At 34.3% G+C, this 22,301-nt stretch overlaps 1 protein-coding gene across 1 annotated transcript in view; it reads left to right on the top strand.

Annotated features, from left to right (window-relative positions):
- Nucleotides 1-22,301, top strand: part of PKD1L1 (polycystin 1 like 1, transient receptor potential channel interacting) — a 146,639-nt gene that overhangs the window by 15,409 nt on the left and 108,929 nt on the right. The window contains exons 4-8 of the mRNA XM_051970617.1: nt 109-291; nt 1,935-2,051; nt 2,601-2,769; nt 3,365-3,604; nt 6,601-6,733. Coding sequence (XP_051826577.1) covers nt 109-291; nt 1,935-2,051; nt 2,601-2,769; nt 3,365-3,604; nt 6,601-6,733 — 842 coding nt within the window. The remainder of the gene's footprint in view (nt 1-108; nt 292-1,934; nt 2,052-2,600; nt 2,770-3,364; nt 3,605-6,600; nt 6,734-22,301) is intronic.

The following is a 22,301-nucleotide window of genomic DNA, read 5'->3' on the forward strand; positions in this document are numbered from 1 at the left end:
AATAATTTCATCATTAAGTATTTACATATGAATTTTAAAATTATGCTTATATTTTAATATTTAATTGATATTTAACAAAATATATCTAATATTATTCTTTTCCCCCAGAGGGCACATATAGGATCAAAGTGATTATTTTTAATGAGTTTCATAGAAATGAAAAGGAGTTAGGCCCATATTATGTAAAAATATCTCAAGAAGATTTGAGGGTATTCATGAATTCTAGCAGTGTCCATAAGGATGAAGTTCTACTTTTTGTTAACTCCTTACAAAGAACAACAACTAGAAAATATACAAGAAGCATGAATGATTATACCGTCTCGAATAAAGGCAAGTATCTCAGTTAATTTTAATCTATATCATTCAAATTTCTATTAATATAACTGGGATTTCTTTTCACAGATGTAGGTTATTACTTCCATAGATATCTCCCTATTTGAAGTTCATTATGGTATTTATTCTTAGCCTATTTACCTTATACTTTTAGAATTCACTATCTATAGAGTCAGAGATAGAGCAATCATAAGATATAGAAATGGAAGGAACTTAGAGATCCTTTAGTTCAAAACTTTTTCACAAATGAAGAAGCTGAGACAGGGAAAACTGAAGAGTATTGCCCAGGATTATACTTGAAGTAGTACAGCCAAAATCTGAACCAGGATTTTGACAGCAAATCAGTACCTTTTCATTAAGTGTTGTTTAGAATTTATCTTGCCTATCTGAAAATTAATATTTGTGGTATTGGAAAGTGGTAGGAGGTATGTTTTTTTAAAGATCCTACCAACCTGGTGAAAACAAAAAATGTCTTCAAACTAATTGATTATCACTATTTTACTGACTTCTTTAGCTTCTGAATAATAGAATTACATTAAAATTAAAACTATCATCCTCACTCCAACAGTTTAAATCTTGTTAAAAATTAAAAGAGAGAAACCTAAATATTGTTTTGTTAATGAATAACTACCTCATTATTAGGGCAGCTAGGTGACATAGTAGATACAGCACAGGGACCTGGACTCAGGAAGATTTGAGTTCAAATGTGACCTCAGACATTTAATTAGCTGTTTGATCCTGGACAAGTCACTTAACCCTGTTTGCTTCAATTTCCTCATCTATAAAATGAACTGGAGAAAGAAAAGGCAAACTACTCCAAAATCCTTTTTAAGAAAATTTCAAATGAGGTCACAAAGAGCTAGTCATGATTGTAAAACAACTAAATGATAACACTTCATTTTTATTCATGAGATTATTATTCTCTCTTGTAAAGAAATGTTTGCTTCCCATTTATTCACATGAAGATAAGAAAGAATCCTAAAGTACAGTGAAAGAAGAGAACAGATATAAGAGTTACACTTTAAGTCAGGGAAATATGGATTTAGTTTACCACCAATATTTAATAGCTACAAGACCACGGATAAGACACAATCTTTCTGGGTCTCAGGCAAAGCTCTAGGATAAAATTATAGAAGTTGCTGAGTTCTTACACAGATGAAGTCATAGATCCTACGTTGTGGGGTTTTTTTGGAAGACAAAAAAAAATTTAAAATGATTCAATAATCATTATGAAAAAGAATGTATGATATGGTATATAGAATAAGAATTTTAAGACTAAGGTATTAGAACTAAATAGTGAATACTATGTTTTAAAATCATTTTCATCATTAAGTAACATTAATTGTGATTAAAAGGAAAAATGTTGTCTCAGATGCTGAGGTTAAAAAAAATTTGATTAAGAGAAAATTTGTGACTAAGAGAAAATTCAGACTTTTGTTACTGAATTTCTGCACATTTTATGTTTCTTTTTGGATTTTTTTTTCTGTTAGAGAAGTCAAGTGGAGAAATATTAAATCTTTAATAAGGATTTCCCTAGAAAATTGAGGCTGTCATTATGTTTTATATAATATGTGGCATTTCATTTTTTTCATATTTAGGACCCATTGTTATACATAAATTTTCATCTATTTCTTCATATAATGTATTCCTAATGGTTCCAAACAAAGCAAATGGCTGTCAAGATTGGATCAATGTGAATATTCAGTATCAAATGCAAGGTGAGTGATTTAAGCAATCCTGTCTTTCACAAAATCTTTTCTGGCTAATTTACTCAAACAGTGCAATTCTTTAAGTTTGTTGCCTTTGTAGAAGCTCCTCTTCTTTTGATTTTTTTTTTTTTTAATTTCCAGAGCCTAGCACAATGCCATGTATGTATTAGGTAATTAAAATCCAGGTTTATTGGATTGATTTGCGAACCTACTTATAAAAACCCAACCATATATTACAGGTTTTGCAGAATAATTAACTCTTTTCTTTAAGCTTTTTTCAAATGAGAGGACCAAGGATTGGCTATGTCATTTTGTTGTTTATGATCGTGATATATTCAATCAAGGGTCATATAATCTATACGTTGTTGCCTTTTTACATATATTGTTAATTACATACATTGTTGTTTATTTTCTTATACTTGCATCCACTTTTAGTCATTCTTTTGAGTATGTTTTTTTAAAAAAAAAGTTGGTAGTAACAATTGCTGAACTAATTAAATTATATATTTTTTCCTCTTTTCTCCCAAACATTTGTAACACTAATTCTTTTTCTTACAGCTGTTTCTATCTTTACAAATGGCACAGTGTTTGCCAGTGATTCTGAGGTCACATTTTTTGTTCATACAAATGAAATGAGTCCTCTAGAGTTTGTTTGGCATTTTGGAGATGGTTCATGGACAAGGACAACTTCAAGAAGTGTTAAAAAAAGATACAGTGTTCCCAAGAAGTATGTAAGATTGGTCATATGAGGTTTCAACGTTGTAGACATTTTTAGTTTGTAATGTATCAAGGTAATTTTATTCAATACGAGATTATTTGGATTGTTATGATGGTGTTAACTGTATTTCCAATGACATAATTCCTGTTCAATATGTCTTACATCCCTCCCTGTGAATAATTCATCATTTACACTAAGTCATTCGCTATAGTATCACTAGAAAATGTTAGTGATAAAAACCAGGTTTTGCATCAAGAAGATTGTTTTTACTACCATGTATTAAGAGAGGGAATTGCTCAATGGAATCTATCACAATTATAATCATTCACCAAACTGACAAGGGGTATTGTGTTTGCAATGGTCCCAAATACAGATTTAGATTCTTTGGGATTTGTTCCATCCCTCTAAAACAACAACAACTTTTTCCTTCCTAGAGCATTCTGTTAAAGAACACACAAATTCAGCTCCAAAGCTGTCATCTATCTTTCAATATCTTATGATGAAATAGCTTTGTAATTTAGATCTTGCAAACTTATAGTAAATTTCATATATGTTTCCCTTCTAGTTACTTGATTCTCCTCTTTGTGGCTTCTGCACTTTTCAGGTATTCTGTGATAGTTAATGCTGTCAATCAGATCAGTTCTGTTGCCTCTAACATTCACACTATCAGTATAGAGAGGAAAATTGTTCCAAATCGGCTTGTGTCCAGCTCGTCAGCTCTAATAAACTCCAGTGTGAGTTTTGAGTGCAGAATCAACTTTGGTACAAATGTTACTTATATTTGGAACTTTGGTGATGATACTATCCATCCTGGAAAATGGATTGAGAGTCACATATATACAAGGTAAGTTAGTGATAAGTTTGCTAAGTTAGCAAAATCTACAAACAGAATTGACTCCATGTTATTAGGCATCTAATGTTATTCAGTCACTCATGAAATATTTTCTGAACACCTTTTGCATGTCCAGTCAAAATACATTGTTAATTATAGACAAAAACCATATCTAGTATTTAAAAATACTAAATAGTATTTACTAAGTACTAAAAATACTAAAAAATTAAAATTAAAATTAAATACTAGACACAATTTCTGCCTAATATTAATTTGTAATCTGGAGAATCAGGAATTTATAAAACAATGGGAAAAGTTAGTATTAATTGCACATGAGCATCATACTTCAATACAATTTAATGTTGACAAATTACTGAACTCTATGTCACTATTAAGACTAATAAAATTAGTAATTAATATTAATATAGAGCTTTGGTGTTATAAAGCATGTATGTGTATATGTATATCTTCTTTGATACAATTATTCTATGGCATAGGCAAGCATAAATATTAATTTCATTTTAATAATTGCTAATAAGTGCCTGTTGTAAATAAGGAACTTTGCTAGGATATTGGAATACCAAGATGAAAAACGACATTGTCCCTGCTATGAAAAAGTTTACAGTCTCATAATAGGGTGGATAGGACACAAAATATATATGAATATCAGATAAAAGGATAGATGGACTGTGATAAAAATTAAGGAAAATGTCAGACGAAGACTGTTAGAAAAATGTTAATGAAATAAATTGATTTTGGGAGAGGAGAGAGGTGGGGCATAGCAGGTAAGCTAGAGAAGGTTCCCTGGAAGAGTTGTCATATGAGCTTTGTGTGACGAAATCATGAGAAGAGCAATCTGTATGAGAGGATGGTCAGAGCTGGGATTTTCCCGAAAAGATAGGTTTCAGTTGAGCATCAGAGTAAGAAAAGATCATAACATAAAGGGAAGTTGGTTAATGATAGAAGTGAAATTACAGAGGGCACAAGAGAAAGGGGAGAAGACAGTGATGAGGTTCTCAGTAGCTGGGTACAGTTGGCAAAGAGAAACTGGAGCAATGATGTCCTTGGGACAGGAAGATCGGTTCAGCTTTGTGGTACACCCTCTGTGGAGGTTGTCCAGTCAGAAATCCAAGTTCTGTCAAACCTCTGAGGGCCCATTCTCTGTGGAGGTTTTAGATAGCCCCACCTTGCCCATGTCAAGTCAAGATATACCATCTTGTCCCTGATGTTAAATTTCCCTGAAGTTAAATTTCCCCTATAAATCTGCCTATGACCCACACCATCTTTGTTGCATACCTTTATGCAGTCCACCATAACACTCTGCCTTGTGGTATCTTTCCCCTTAGCCCTCTCCCATGCCATGTGGTATATCTACTCTTTTTCTCCCACTATGTCTCATTGTGTCTTTCTCCTTCTCTTTTAAGGTGCTAAATTTCTTTTAGAATTTAGTCTGCCAGCTAAGGACATGCCCCAACTTTATAGGTGTGTTCCCTTTCTCCTGGGTAATTGTGAGTTCCACTAAGGAACATCATTCATTATTTATTTATTTATTTATTTATTTTTTACTGAGGCAAGTGGGATTAAGTGACTTGCCCAGGATCACACAGCTAGAAAGTGTTAAGTGTCTAAGGTTACATTTGAACTCAGGTCCTTCGGACTTCAGGACTGGTGTTCTATCCACTGTGCCACCTAGCTGCCCCTCCATCATTAATTATTAAAACCTCTTTCTTGCTAACTATATGCTCTCCCACTAGATTTTATCTTAACATTCCTGGTGTATCTATTGTATACCTTCATTTGTCTGTAACTTCTCCTAAATAAACCTACCTTTTCCCAAAGAGAATGGCCATTGTGCACCCCAACATTTGGTGCTCTCATAAAATAACATCATTTGGTGCCTACAATAACCAAATCATTTTCTATATCAACTACATCAGCAGAAGGCAATGTGACATCTCTAATACCTCAGCTTTTCTAGTTGTGTGACTCTGTTGTACCAAGCACAACCCTTTCTTTAGCTCAGTCTCAGTCTGTTTTGAGGCCAGTGAAATACATTTGGAATACAATTAGCCAGAATTAAGGAGAAATCTGTGACCATGAAACCAAAAGTTTAAATTTACTCCAGACTTCTACGTTCATTGCAATAGCGAATTTCTCAAAACTAGCTTCACTGATATAATTCAAACTTTGGGACTTACAGTCTTGAGGCAGCAAGAAGTTAATTTGATCAAGAAGACACAGCTAAAACGTATTAAGAGGCAGGACATGAACTCATACATTCCTAACCCCAAACTGTCATTCTATCCACACTATACTAGAATTTGTCTCTGACATGTTCTAATAATCTGAAATAATTGTTCTTATATAATTAGTGCATCATTAGTGGATGAAAAATATAGATATAATGTTTTAATGTTGACTTTTTTCACAACAACCTTTTTTAGGTACAAGTATTTGTTGTTATTGTTCAGTTGTTTTTCAGTCATCTTTAGCCATTTGTGATCCTATTTGGGGTTTTCTTGGTTTTCTTTGCCATTTCCTTCCCTGGCTCATTTTACAGATGAGGAAACTAAGGCAAATAGTTAAGTGACTTGTCCAGGGTCACATAACTAATGAGTGTCTGAGGTCTAATTTTAACTCAAGAAGGTAAGTCTTCCTGATTCTAGGCCCAGCACTCTATCCACCTAACTGTCCAGGTATAAATATTACCAAGGATTATTATCCCCAAATTACAAATGAAGAAACTAAAACAAAGAGAGTTTTAAATCTTATGTAGGGTCACAGGGCTGTTTATTTTCTAAGAGAAAAAAGGAACACATGAATCTTGACTCTGAAATCAGTCTTTTAAAAAAAAATTGTCTTCTTTATATACTATATAATAAAGATTCTAATCCTAAAAATAACAATAATAATAATAACTACATTTTAAAGGTTCCAGAGTAATTTAAAGAATTAATGTGATTGTTGTTTTGCTAACTGGTATCTTCATTTCTATGGTGTTTTTTTAGGGAAGGGGAATTTACAGTGGAGGTTCTTATCTTTAATAGTGTCAGCATTGCAACTCTAAAAAAGCAAGTTTTCATCGTGTCCAAACCCTGCCAGCCACCTTTGGTGAAAAACATGGGGCCTGGGAAAATACAGGTACAGTTGAAGCTTTGTAAAATATTTTGGAAAATCGTAGCTCCTGAATTTGAATCAGCATTAAACATAGGGAAAGCTTTGAGTTATGAAATGATGCTTTGTATTTTTATCCCGCTTCAGCTTATACAATAGGAGGGTTTGTGAAGGGGTGTCTGGTCAACAGTGTCATGTGAGCTGGGAGAAATTTCTATCTGCTTCAGATGTAAATGGAAAAGTATTATTTTTCTGACAAATGAATAGGCTCTTTCATTATGTATATTATACCTGGTCTTCAACAGAACTTGATTTGGGGAAAGAGTAGTTTTTTTTTTTTTTTTTTCTTTATAGTACAGGGAAAATCATAGAACTTTGGGCAAGAAAGGAATTTTTTAAGCTCAGGATGAAAAAGTAAATCTAATAAATCTAATAAGCATTTAACGGGTAGCTATTACGTTCAAAAGAAATGCCCTTGAAAAAGAAAGGGTCATATTGTTTTGTCAATACTCTTGTTAATTTAGTTTTTTTATTTAGGTCAATTATTTTGAGATTGTAAAACTGATCAAGTGAAAGGTCATATCCCCAGAGAAAATTCAGCCACATATGTGTGTAGATTTTTTCACATTAGTTATACCATTACTATAAAATTCCTTGTCAATAATATTTGTTCAGTATTTCACAGATTCATGATTCCTTCATTGTGCGGAAACTTTCAATCAATACAGGTTGCTATAACTAAAATATTCATTGCCTTGTGGTCTATCTTCTGGTGATGATGCTTTCCCAAATAATGTAGACTATTGTTCAGACAACAGTTAACCTTTGAAACATAGAATAGATCAGTAGAATTTTTTTTTCCTTTCAAAGAGAAAGAGCTGAATTAGATTATGATGGGATAAATGCAGAAACTCCTAATCCCTAGATTAATAAGATTAATGTTGCCATTCATAGAGTGAACAAAGTAAGGGACAAGAGACAGATAGCTTTCTGAGAGTCACAGAGAAATTGATATTACTCTTATAGTACCCTTTAGTGTTGAAGTGCATAAGTAGTTTTAGCCTTTGGCTGCTTTGTTGAAAAAGGAAGAATGTTTGATTAATAGCATACCAAGGAGGTGACATTTAGCAATGTCTGCTTCACCAAACCTGAACTCAAACTTTGATAGAATCTTCCCCTCAGAGCATAAATAAGATATCAAAGGAATGTTGTTTTTGTGAATACAACAGGATATATGATCCATTTTGCTATTGTCTTTAATTATTTCTTGTTTTGTGAGACAGAATAAAACTGGAGTTTTGTGCTTTAATTAGAAGATTAATAAAAAATATATTTAGTGAATTCTTGATTTTATTGACATAGGGCAGTTTGTCAAAGTCAAATAAAAACTGCCATTAAATTGTAACTAAGGTACTTAGAGGGTGCCTATTGACTTAAAAACCACATAGTATCAGGCAGCAAGATGGCACTTGCTAGATAGAGCACTGTCTTGGAATTGGGAGGACCTGAATTCAAATGTGGCTTCAGACACTTTACATTTCTTGCCCCCAATTGCTTTCTAAACACCCCACCACCACCAATAGTACTAATGTCTACAATCTAGTGTATTTTATTTATTTTTAATATATATTTTATTAATCATTTTCTAATTACATGCAAGCAATTTTTTAGAATCATTTAAAAAATTGAGTCCCAATTTTTTGTCCCTTTTACTCCTCCCTCTTCTTGAGAAAACAAATAATTTAATATTATGTTTTGCATGACTTCACATGTATGACTATTTCCATATTAGCTGTGTTGCAAAAGGAAACAGATTCCAAAAAAAGAAAAATAAAATTTTTTAAGGCAGGTTTAAATTTGCATTGAGAATTCGTTTCTCCCTAAAAGATAGGTTGATCATCTATTCAGTATTGCTCTTTCTGTGTACAGTGTTCTCCTGATTCTGTTAACTTCTCTTTGCATAATTTCAAATTAATCTTTCTAGCCATTTCTTAAAGCACAATAGTGTTTCATCATAATCATATACCACAAATTGCTGAGCCACTCCTCAGTTGATGGGCATCCTCTCAATTTCCAATTCTTTGCTACAACAATAAGAGGTGCTATAAATATTTTTGTACAATTAGGTTCTTTCCACTTTTCTTTGCTCTCTTTTGGAATATAAACCTAGCACTGATATTGCTGGATCAAGGGAGATGCACAGTTTTATTGCTTTTGGGGTAGAATGGTTAACCTACCTTATATCTCTATCAGTAGTGCATTAGACTCTTTCCACATCCCCTCCAGCTTTTGTGATTTTTCTTTTCTGTAATGTTAGTCAAGCTGATACGAGATGGTATCTCAGAATTATTGTAGTCTGCATTAGAGCATTTTTCCATGTGACTATTGATGAATAGTTTCTGATGAAAATTGATTGTTTATATTGTTTGACTGTTTATCAACTGGGAAATAGGACTTATTTTTATAAAATTGACTGAGTTTCCTATATATTTGAGAAATGATGCCTTTATCAGAGAAACTTGCTGTAAATTTTTTCTCAATGAGGTTTAAGCATTGCCTGCACTTACTCCCCCACCATTTTCCCCTCCACAGTCATGATTGAGATTAGAGTAAATTGAGGCATAATGCTCCAAGCATGATTAATTCATCTACAAAGTATTAATTTGCCAATAAGTGGGCAAAATGAAAAAATGAAGAGCATCCAAAAAATTGAAGGAAATATGTTAAATGGGGAAAATAATATGGTTACAAAGTCTGAAGCATTATCATAGGGGAACAATATGCTTAGTTAGAAATGGAAAGTGTGAGGGATTAAAAATAACCTTTCACTAACAAATTCTGATTGATTCAGTACACCTCCAAGATTGATTAGTGGTGTAGAGATAACAAACCAGACTTCCTTGAATCAAAATGATTAACAGAAAAACTGAACTTCTAAACTTATCTCAGAGACAATGAAACATGACTTAATTACACAAAATGTCAGTTGTTGGTTCAGAATGCACTCAATTACAAAATCAAATCAATTTAGTTTTTTCAGTTCCCCTCTTTGCTCAATGGGAGATTTTTCTTCCATAGATCATTTATCCATATGTCAGTTCTGTAAGATTTTTAGCATAGTCATTCTTAGCAGTGTGCACTAACATGAGTTTTTCTGATACAAGTTTTAACATAGCACCTAATACAAAGTCTAAAAAGTGGTAACACAGAGGGCAACAAAAGCCCATGTCCTGAGACTGACTAACAGGACATTTTCTTACAGCCAGGTGAAACAAGAAGAAAAGTTCCATTGGGGTCACCTGGGAGAGTTGTGCTTTTATTACAAATTATTGGGTATTATGAAGGTTTGTCACCAATTTTTCTGACTGGTTATTTTAAGAACAACAAATATGATTAATTATACAGAGCATTAAACTTGCTCTGTTGCAGTAAGAATATCTAAAACCATATGATTTTGCAAAGCCTTTTGAGCTACAGAACCTGCCTCAATCTAGAGGGAGGAAATTGACTCCCTTTTGACCTGACTCCACTTCTCATTTTCAAGTGAGAGATTCAAACTTCAAGGACTCATTAATTTGACAAATTTGAAAGGGCAACTTTGCATGTCACCAAGATAGCCAAGAAAATTAAGCAGTCATAAACACCATAAAACAAAAAGCCAAATTAATATAATAATCATCATCAATATTAATTACTATCAAGTCTCCTTGTATCCTACTAACCTACTTCTAATGTCTGTTTAAACTGTAGTCATCTAGTTCCTGAAAACATCTTCTCTTGTACATTTTGGAATATGCCTCATTCTTGGGGTAGCTCTAAAGGGGGCTCCGCCTAAATAGATTTGCTTCTCTGGTTCCAAATCGCTTGCAGAAAAGCCTCTCTACTTTTGCTAAAATATGGTAAAATCTAACAGGACTCAATTCAATTTCATACAGCCTCCTAAATCCACTTTTCCAATAGCCAGCTCATATGGTGAAAGCCAGCTCAGGCCTCATGGTTCTGATTTTATTAGCAATATAGCTGGGGGCAGATTCTGGAAAAATGGCAGAGTAGGTCAGCAAATTTCAAGCTCTTTAGATTTCTCCCTCAAACAACAAATTTGTGCATCCGGGTGAACCATAGACTGGTGAAAAATCAAGAAGACTTGGGGCAGAACAGTGGTCCTCTTGTTTTGAATATCCAATCTGGAGAAAGACCCCAAAATGGGGATTAAACTGTATGAAGTGCAAACACCTCAGGATTAGCTCCACCAAGTGGGGACCCCTGGGGCCAAATGGGTTTGACTGGAGCCTTTGCAGGAACCACAGAAACTTTCACCTCTTAGACTGTGTGCATGCGAATTTGAGGGTCTGAGTCAGGAAAGACTGAGGAAACCTTGACCCGGCTGTGTTGCAAAGATACCAGCCTAAGAGATAAAGAACCAGGACATTGGGTGAGTGCAGAGGCAGTGGGGCAGGAATGCTGATGGCTGTCAGTACTTGTAGGAAAGGGGAACTTTTGATTTGTGATTCCAGATGAGAGGAGAGAGTTTAAGTGAAGCAAGAGGCACGATCTTCCCACTCTATGATTAGAGATGGTTACACTAATACTTCTCATTTAAAAAAAAAAAATGGGGAAAGAAGAAAATACCCAAACATAGAAACTTACTATGAGAACAGGGAAGACTGGGGTTCATCTTTAGAGGAGGACAATGAAGCAAAAAAACAAAACAAAACAAAACAAAAAAAACTTCTACCCCAGAGAGTAAGATTAAATGAATGGTTCCCTGCCCAGAGAAAATTTATAGAAGAAATCCAAAAAAAAAAAAAAAAATTAAAAATCAAATGAGAGACATGGAGGAAAAGCTATAAACAAACAAACAAACAAATACAAATACCATCCAAAAACAAAAAAACAATAAAACAAGATTGTGGGGGAAAAAATTAACCAACTAGAAAAGAAGATATAGAATCTTCAAAGACAAAAATAACTCTCTGAAAATTAGAATTGAGGAAGAGGAAGCTACTGAAGCTGTAAAACACCAAGAAATATAAAATATTTTGGGGTAGAATGGTTAACCTACCTTACATCTCTATCAATTGTGCATTAGACTCTTTCCACATCCCCTCCAGCTTTTGTGATTTTTCTTTTCTGTAATGTTAGTCAAGCTGATATGAGATGGTTATAAAGAATAAAAAAAAAAAAAAAAGACAGAGTGTGAAACATTTTTTAAGAAAAACAACACATCAAGAAGAGAAAATATAAGAGTAATTGGCCTACCTGAAAGCTGTGGCCAAAATAAGAACCTTGACAAACTAATGCAAGAAATAATCCAAGAGAGTTGTCCTGGAGTGATAGAACATGAGAGCAAAGTGGAAATAGAAAAAATCCATCAGTCACTACCTCAAAGAGATCCTTTGTGGAAAACATATAGGAATATTATTGCCAAATTTTGAAACCGCCAGATCAAAGGGAAAATCTTGCAAGAAACAAGAAAAAAAATTCAGATATGCTGGAGCTACAATTAGAATAGTACAGAACTTATCAATAGCCACAAGACTGTAGGTCCTAGAATTGTATCTACCAATAATCAAAAGAACTAGGTCTTTGACCAAAAATATCATATCTAGCAAAATTATCCATAATACTGAACAAGAAAAATTGAACATTTCAATGAACATGAAGATTTTCAGGACTTTCTTTTAACCAAACCTGAACGCAATAAAAATTTAACATATAAAAGCCAATATCAAAGATTAATTTCAAGGAGCTTAACATGGACAAATTGTCTGTTTTGAATATGAAAATGTAGATCATATGTTTAAAATTGACATCAGCAATTGAATAGCTCAAAAGAAAGATTGGGACAGATCTGACTCTGAAAAGCAAAACTGTCTAGGAAAAGGTAAAAATAGTATACAAATAAAAGTAGTATACAAATGAGAAGTGAAGGAAGAATAGACATAAAGGCATTACAAGGGAGGAGGAGGGCTCATGGTTCTGAAAACCTACTCACATTAGGAACAGGTTAAATAGGCAACACTATAAATATACCATGCACATACCCTATATATACCATATGATATATATAGCAAAGGATGGAGGAAGAAGACAAGGAAGGGATCCACGTCTGGAGGGAGTCGGGGGCAAGGTTAAATAATAGCACAGCAAGTTAAAGAGCAGAATAAAAGCAAAAGAGTTATCAGGGATAGCAAAGAAGAGATATACATGAACACTACAATAAGGACCAGGAGTAGAATTTATTAGGGAAAAAGTGTGGCTAGCAATCATTCATCATAGACAAAATTAAACTTAAAGATTCTATCAGGAGAGAAATCTACATTATATATCAGCCATACTAATATTGTTTTGGATATAAATTTACATATGGGTAAATATGTGTGTGTATGTATATATATAAAATGTGTGTGTGTCTCTGAATATATGTAGAAATGTATACATATTGCTCTTTGTATATGTATGTATATGTGTGTGTGTGTGTGTATGTGTGTGTGTATCTTTTTTTTCTATTCTGTTTTTAAATAGAAAATAAATATTATAGGACTGCTTGCCATCTAGGGAAGGGGGTGGAGGGAGGGAGGGGAAAAATCGGAACAGAAACAAGTGCAAGGGATAATATTGTAAAAAAAAAAATTACCCTGGCATGGATTCTGTCAATATAAAGTTATTATTAAATAAAATTTAAAAAAAAAGAAAAGAAATATTAAAAAGTCAAAAACACTTAATAGGACCATAAATAGAACATAGTTAAGAACTCATAGATTACCTGAAACTTCAGATTATTTCAGTTGTTGCATGCCACTTACTATTTCTAAATTTACCTAAGCCTTGTATCTGACATGGAAACTACTATCAACAAACTGAAGGAAGAATTTTAAAATTAATTTATGAGGGCCTGACATTAAATGCATCCTTCTGAATTTTAAAGTAATCAAACTTCAAATGGCAAAATAATTTCACCTTCATAATTATCAATGCAATTTCATATGTAAAATCCTTAATGCCATTTAAAAAATTTATTATCTCATTAGAAACATTTGGAAGCCAATTATATATATATATATATATATATATATATATAAATATATATATGTGTGTGTATTATATATATATATATACATATATATATATACATATTTATATGTATATATATATCCGTTATTTTCTCGAAGTTTGCTGCTTCACTTAAATATTTTAAAATAGCCTTTTACATTACAGCTTTGTCTCCAAATGCTTTGTCCAATTCAAATGAGATTATCCTTATATCATAACTACTACCTAGATTATTAGCACATTTAATTTTTGTATTTTATTGAAGTAGAGCAGAATTGCTGGAATATTGCAGCACAAGATTCATTTTATATTTAAAATTATTATATGCAGCTTTACTTACTATGATTAGGATTTGCCATGAAAGGAAGAAGCTGAAACATGGTTGTAACAACATTAAGAATGGTTCTACATGCATAATCCTAAGGCCACAGAATGATTCAACATAAGGGTAATAGGATAAAGACTCTAGTTTGTTTGATTTCAGGTAAGAGTCATAGATACTGTTTGGAACAGCCACTTATACAGCAAGATTCTACTTTATTCACAGAGTATCATGGGTCACTATTAATCAAGTAGGACACAGTCCTATTCAAAAAGGAAATACTACAATGGAAAAACTGAGTCAATAGAATTTTACTTTTGGCTAAGCTAAGGTTGTTCCCTCAACTTTTCCTAGGTACGTATAGCCACCTGTAGCAGTTCTCAGATCATGTTCCCTTTAATTAATTTATGATCTTTCCCTTGAATAGTGACATTTAAATATCATTCAGACAATTATAAATGAATTCAAAACTCAGAATAACATCAAATTATAGTCCCAAAAGATTTTGCTTTTAATAAGAAGTGTAACTAACTTAGGACTAGATTTACTTATCATTTCCCTCATGTTGTTGCATTAACAGTTAACAATAAAAAGATGTACCAAGCCTTTTTTTTTTAAATCCTTTTCTTTCTCTTCTACCTCTTCCTCCTCTTTTCTCCTCTTCTTCCTCCTCCTCCTCCTCCTTTGCATTTCTCTCTTTTTCTCCTAGTTCTCCTCCTGCTTCCTCTTCTTCTTTTTCTCCTTCTTCTCCTTCTTCATTTCCATATTCCTCATCTTCTTAATATTCTTTTTCTCATCCTTCTTCCTCTTCCTCCTTCTCATCTTCCTTTTTTTTATGAAATCAAGAAAATAATTATATTTTAGAATTCTATATAGTGAATATATGGAAGTTCATTTAAAAAATCAAAAAAACACTAGCTAATTATTGTAAATCTCTAGACTAACAAATATCTTTCTCTTAATGTATTGTATATTAACCACTTAAAGCAAAAATAAATCTTAAATATTGGAGTCTGTTAAAACTAAGTTGGTTCAAGATGTAACTGCAATACATGTTATTATAGATATAATTTAAATATTTTCATAACAAAAAATTATCACATAAATCCCTTATATACTTGTATTTCCTTTCTCATCCCACTTTTTACAAGGAGTTATGGCAAGTGAAAGATGAAATGACCTAGGAAACAAAGGTTTGAGTTTGTGTGCATAGCATTTTATTAAGCAAAACAGAACAATTGCCTTACAAATTGAGACCAGGCCCTTTTCTCAGCTTAGAGATGTACCCCAAATACAGGAGGAGATAAACTTTTAAATATTAAAAACAATCAAATAAGATCAGTTAAGGACTTCCGGTTAAGATGGCGGAGAGGAGGCTCACAGTTGCATAAGCTCCGCGCTTTCTCTCACTATCCACTTCATTACAAGCCTCTGAATCAATGCTTGACTGAAAAAAACCCACAAATAGTTACCAAGAGAAGCCATCCTTGAGATCCGCCAAGAAAGGTCTGTCTTTACTGGAGGGCTGGGGCGGTTTTAGATCGGGCGCAGGCTGAGGGCAGCGGCAGTGAGAGCACGGGAGCAGACTGGAGAGGGGGTGGAGAGTGATCGCAGCCGTTTCTGCGGGGAGAGCTTCGCTACAGGTTTGGATAATTTCCTCCGGCAGCAAGTCAACAGCCCAGCAGAGAAGCTAAAAACACCGGGCTGAAGAATACAACCGCAAACAGCTGAAGTCTCTCAGGACCTGGCCCCCCCCCCTTCCCCCCCCCTCAGTGACTCAGCACGCTCTGGGATCTCAGAGCGCAGGCGCAGCACAGTCCTGCTAGTGCCTCACTGCTGCCACCTGCAGTCTGTAGAGGAAGCTCGATAACACACCCAGCCCCTCCCCCAAAGAAAGACTCCAGTTTTTTTCTGTTTTTCTTTGGTAGTTTATCTCTGATTAATAGACAGAATGAGCAAGAAGCTGAAGAGGACTTTAACCCTTGACAGCTTCTATACAGATAGAGAGCAGACTCTAAATCCTGAGGAGACTAAAAACAGGCAGTCCCCAGGTGATTCCCCAAAGGAGGAGATCGGCTGTTCCTCAGCACAGATGAACCTCATAGAAGTGATTAAAAAGGCTCTCACAAGGGAGCTAGAAGAAAAATGGGAAAAGAGTCTGGAGAAAGTTAAAGAGAGAGTGGATAAAGAAGTAAAATCCTTGAAAAATAGGATTAGTGAACTGGAAACAGAAAACAGCTCTCTAAAAAACAAAATGGGCGAAATGGAAAAAAATTCCACAGAACAAAAGAACTCAATTGGACAATTAGAGAAAGATTTTAAAAAAGTGAGTGAAGAGAATACTTCACTGAAAATCAGAATTGAACAAGTGGAATTGAATGACTCGAGGAGACAAGAAGAATCAGTCAAGCAAATCCAAAAAAATCAAACAATGGAGAAAAATGTGAAATACCTTCTGGGGAAGACAACAGACCTGGAAAACAGATCCAGGAGAGACAATCTGAGAATCATTGGACTCCCAGAAAAACATGATGAAAAAAAAAGCCTGGACACTGTCTTCCAGGAAATTATCAAAGAGAACTGCCCAGAAGTCATAGGAACAGAGGAAAAAATAAACATTGAAAGGATTCATCGATCACCCACTGAAAGGGATCCTAAAATCAAAACACCAAGGAATATAGTGGCCAAATGCCAGAACCCTCAGGTGAAAGAAAAAATATTGCAAGCGGCTAGAAAAACCCAATTCAAGTATCAAGGAGCCACAATAAGGATCACCCAGGATCTGGCAGCATCCACATTAAAAGATCGAAGGGCCTGGAATATGATATTCCGAAAAGCTAAGGAACTTGGTATGCAACCAAAAATAACTTACCCAGCGAGAATGAGCATCTTTTTCCAGGGAAGAAGATGGACATTCAACGAAATAAGCGAATTTCATCTATTTCTGATGAAAAAACCAGAACTTAACAAAAAGTTTGATCTACAAATATAGAACTCAAGAGAAATCTAAAAAGGTAAAGATTAATCTTGGGAACTATATTTTGACTATATAGATGTATAAAGAATACATGTATACCTTGTTCTAGAAATTGATGTGGAAAGGACATTGTACCAGAAAAAGGGTAAAGTGGGGGTAGTACATCTCATGAAGAGGCATAGGAAACCTATTATATCTGAGAGAAAGAATGGAGGGGGATGAATATAGTGGGTATCTTACTGCCTTCAGAATTGGCTTTAAGTGAAAAATCTTAAGACATATTCAATCTATGGTGAAACTTCTCCCATCTCATTGAAAAGTGAGAAGGGAAAAGTGGAAAGGGAAGGAATAAGCTAAGGGGAAGGGAATACGGGAACTGGGAGGGAAAGGGGTAAGATAGGGGGAGGAACTCTAAGGAGGGGGGAGGGATACTAAAAAGGGAGGGCTGTGAGAAGCAAGGGGTGCTCACAAGCTTAATACTTGGAAGGGGGGGAAAGGGGAAAGAAGGGAGGAAAGCATAAACCGGGTTAACAAGATGGCAAGTAATACAGAATTGGTCATTCTAACCATAAACGTGAACGGGGTAAACTCCCCCATAAAGAGAAAGCGGTTAGCAGAATGGATTAAAAGCCAGAATCCTACAATATGTTGTTTACAGGAAACACACCTGAAGCGGGGAGATACATGCAGGTTAAAGGTAAAAGGTTGGAGCAAAATCTACTATGCTTCAGGTGAAGTCAAAAAAGCAGGGGTAGCCATCCTGATCTCAGATCAAGCTAAAGCAAAAATTGACCTAATTAAAAGAGATAAGGAAGGACACTATATCTTGCTAAAGGGTAGCATGGATAATGAAGCACTATCTATATTAAACATATATGCACCAAGTGGGGTAGCATCTAAATTCTTAAAAGAGAAACTAAGAGAGCTGCAAGAAGAAATAGACAGTAAAACTATAATAGTGGGAGATCTTAACCTTGCACTCTCAGAATTAGATAAATCAAACCAGAAAATAAATAAGAAAGAAGTCAAAGAGGTAAACAGAATACTAGAAAAGCTAGATATGATAGATCTCTGGAGAAAATGTAATGGAGACAGAAAGGAATACACTTTCTTTTCAGCAGTTCATGGAACCTATACAAAAATTGACCATATATTAGGACATAAAAACCTCAAACTCAAATGTAGTAAGGCAGAAATAGTAAATGCATCCTTTTCAGACCACGATGCAATGAAAATTACATTCAACAAAAAAGCAGGGGGAAGTAGACCAAAAAATAATTGGAAACTAAATAATCTCATACTAAAGAATGATTGGGTAAAACAGCAAATCATAGACATAATTAATAACTTCACCCAAGAAAACGATAATAATGAGACATCATACCAAAATGTATGGGATGCAGCCAAAGCGGTAATAAGGGGAAATTTCATATCTCTAGAGGCCTATTTGTATAAAATAGAGAAAGAGAAGGTCAATGAATTGGGTTTGCAATTAAAAATGCTAGAAAAGGAACAAATTAAAAACCCCCAGTCAAACACTAAACTTGAAATTCTAAAAGTAAAAGGTGAGATCAATAAAATTGAAAGTAAAAAAACTATTGAATTGATTAATAAAACTAAGAGTTGGTTCTATGAAAAAACCAACAAAATAGACAAACCCTTAGTAAATCTGATTAAAAAAAGGAAAGAGGAAAATCAAATTGTTAGTCTTAAAAATGAAAAGGGAGAACTCACCACTAACGAAGAGGAAATTAGAGCAATAATTAGGAGTTACTTTGCCCAACTTTATGCCAATAAATTCGACAACTTAAATGAAATAGAAAAATACCTCCAAAAATACAGCTTGCCCAAACTAACAGAGGAAGAAGTAAATATCCTAAACAGTCCCATCTCAGAAAAAGAAATAGAACAAACTATCAATCAACTCCCTAAGAAAAAATCCCCAGGACCAGATGGATTTACATGTGAATTCTACCAAACATTTAAAGAACAATTAACTCCAATGTTATATAAACTATTTGAAAAAATAGGGATTGAAGGAGTCCTACCAAACTCCTTTTATGACACAGATATGGTACTGATACCTAAACCAGGTAGGCTGAAAACAGAGAAAGAAAATTATAGACCAATCTCCCTAATGAATATTGATGCTAAAATCTTAAATAAAATATTAGCAAAAAGATTACAGAAAATTGTCACCAGGATAATACACTATGACCAAGTAGGATTTATACCAGGAATGCAGGGCTGGTTCAATATTAGGAAAACTATTAACATAATTGACTATATCAATAACCAAACAAACAAAAACCACATGATCATCTCAATAGATGCAGAAAAAGCATTTGATAAAATCCAACATCCATTCCTAATAAAAACACTTGAGAGCATAGGAATAAATGGACTTTTCCTTAAAATAGTCAGGAGCATATATTTAAAACCATCAGTAAGCATCATATGCAATGGGGAAAAACTGGAACCTTTCCCAGTAAGATCTGGAGTGAAGCAAGGTTGCCCACTATCACCATTATTATTTAATATCGTATTAGAAACACTAGCCTCGGCAATAAGAGTCGAGAAAGATATAAAAGGAATTAGAGTAGGCAATGAGGAAACCAAACTATCACTCTTTGCAGATGATATGATGGTATACCTAGAGAACCCCAGAGATTCTACCAAAAAGCTATTGGAAATAATTCATAATTTTAGCAAAGTAGCTGGCTACAAAATAAATCCCCATAAATCCTCAGCATTTTTATACATCACCAACAAAACCCAACAGCAAGAGATACAAAGAGAAATTCCATTCAGAATAACTGTTGATACCATAAAATATTTGGGAATCTATCTACCAAAGGAAAGTCAGGAATTATATGAGCAAAATTATAAAAAAGTCTCCACACAAATAAAGTCAGACTTAAATAATTGGAAAAATATTAAGTGCTCTTGGATCGGCCGAGCGAACATAATAAAGATGACAATACTCCCTAAACTAATCTATTTATTTAGTGCTATACCAATCAGACTTCCAAGAAAATATTTTATTGATCTAGAAAAAATAACAACAAAATTCATATGGAACAATAAAAAGTCGAGAATCTCAAGGGAATTAATGAAAAAAAAATCAAATGAAGGTGGCCTAGCTGTACCTGATCTAAAATTATATTATAAAGCAGCAGTCACCAAAACCATTTGGTATTGGCTAAGAAATAGATTAGTGGATCAGTGGAAAAGGCTAGGCTCACAAGACAGAATAGTCAACTATAGCAATCTAGTGTTTGACAAACCCAAAGCCCCTAACTTCTGGGAAAAGAATTCATTATTTGATAAAAACTGCTGGGATAATTGGAAATTAGTATGGCAGAAATTAGGCATGGACCCACACTTAACACCATATACCAAGATAAGATCAAAATGGGTCTATGACCTAGGCATAAAGAACGAGACTATAAATAAATTAGAGGAACATAGAATAGTTTATCTCTCAGACTTGTGGAGGAGAAAGAAATTTGTGACCAAAGATGAACTAGAGACCATTACTGATCACAGAATAGAAAATTTCGATTACATCAAATTAAAAAGCCTTTGTACAAATAAAACTAATGCAAACAAGATTAGAAGGGAAGCGACAAACTGGGAAAACATTTTCACAGTTAAAGGTTCTGATAAAGGCCTCATTTCCAAAATATATAGAGAACTGACTCAAATTTATAAGAAATCAAGCCATTCTCCAATTGATAAATGGTCAAAGGATATGAACAGACAATTTTCAGAGGATGAGATTGAAACTATTACCACTCATATGAAAGAGTGTTCCAAATCATTATTGATCAGAGAAATGCAAATTAAGACAACTCTGAGATACCACTACACACCTGTCAGATTGGCTAAGATGACAGGAAAAAATAATGATGAATGTTGGAGGGGATGCGGGAAAACTGGGACACTAATGCATTGTTGGTGGAGTTGTGAACGAATCCAACCATTCTGGAGAGCAATCTGGAATTATGCCCAAAAAATTATCAAAATGTGCATATCCTTTGATCCAGCAGTGTTTCTATTGGGCTTATATCCCAAAGAAATACTAAAGAAGGGAAAGGGACCTGTATGTGCCAAAATGTTTGTAGCAGCCCTGTTTGTAGTGGCTAGAAACTGGAAAATGAATGGATGCCCATCAATTGGAGAATGGCTGGGTAAATTGTGGTATATGAATGTTATGGAATATTATTGTTCTGTAAGAAATGACCAGCAGGATGAATACAGAGAGGCTTGGAGAGACCTACATGAACTGATGCTAAGTGAAATGAGCAGAACCAGGAGATCATTATACACTTCGACAACGATATTGTATGAGGACATATTTTGATGGAAGTGGATTTCTTTGACAAAGAGACCTGAGTTTCAATTGATAAATGACGGACAAAAGCAGCTACACCCAAAGAAAGAACACTGGGAAACGAATGTGAACTATCTGCATTTTTGTTTCTCTTCCCGGATTATTTATATCTTCTGAATCCAATTCTCCCTATGCAACAAGAGAACTGTTCGGTTCTGCAAACATATATTGTATCTAGGATATACTGCAACATATCCAACATATAAAGGACTGCTTGCCATCTAGGGGAGGGGGTGGAGGGAGGGAGGGGAAAAAAAATCGGAACAGAAATGAGTGTAAATATAATGTAATTATTAAATAAAAAAATTTAATTAAAAAAAAAAAAAAAAAAAAAGATCAGTTAACTAAAAGGAAATGATTCAACATTAAGTAGTCTGATTTTTTAATTGGATAAATGATTAGGAACTTTCCATGTTGGAAGTGGGAAAGTGAACAGGTGTCCAGAGTTGCATAGCTAGTATGTATCAGAGGCCCAGCCCTTCCTGATTCTGAGCCAAACTCTTTATCCTGAGTTGTGGACTTGGGGAATATATTTTTGTTCTGGGAAGTCTCAGGGATGGTAAATGGAATCATGTGACTTCATGATTCATGTGCCTTTCTAAGAAGGATAGTGTTGATTTGATTAATGTTCCCAGAGCAAAGGTGAGTTGTTTGGATGGGAGGGCAGCTATACACACAGCAGAACTGCAGGACAATGGCTAAAAGTACAATGTGGAGGGTCTGGAATCTCCTATATATTGGTAAACTTACCAGTCAGATTGAGTGGAGAAGGTAGGGCTGGAGTACTAGATTGGAGGCTGAGGCTGGAGTGCAGTAGCATGGCAGGAGAATTTTTAATGCCATTGTG

This window comes from Antechinus flavipes, chromosome 1 (genome assembly GCF_016432865.1).
Source record: "Antechinus flavipes isolate AdamAnt ecotype Samford, QLD, Australia chromosome 1, AdamAnt_v2, whole genome shotgun sequence".
Classification (NCBI taxonomy): Eukaryota; Metazoa; Chordata; class Mammalia; order Dasyuromorphia; family Dasyuridae; genus Antechinus; species Antechinus flavipes.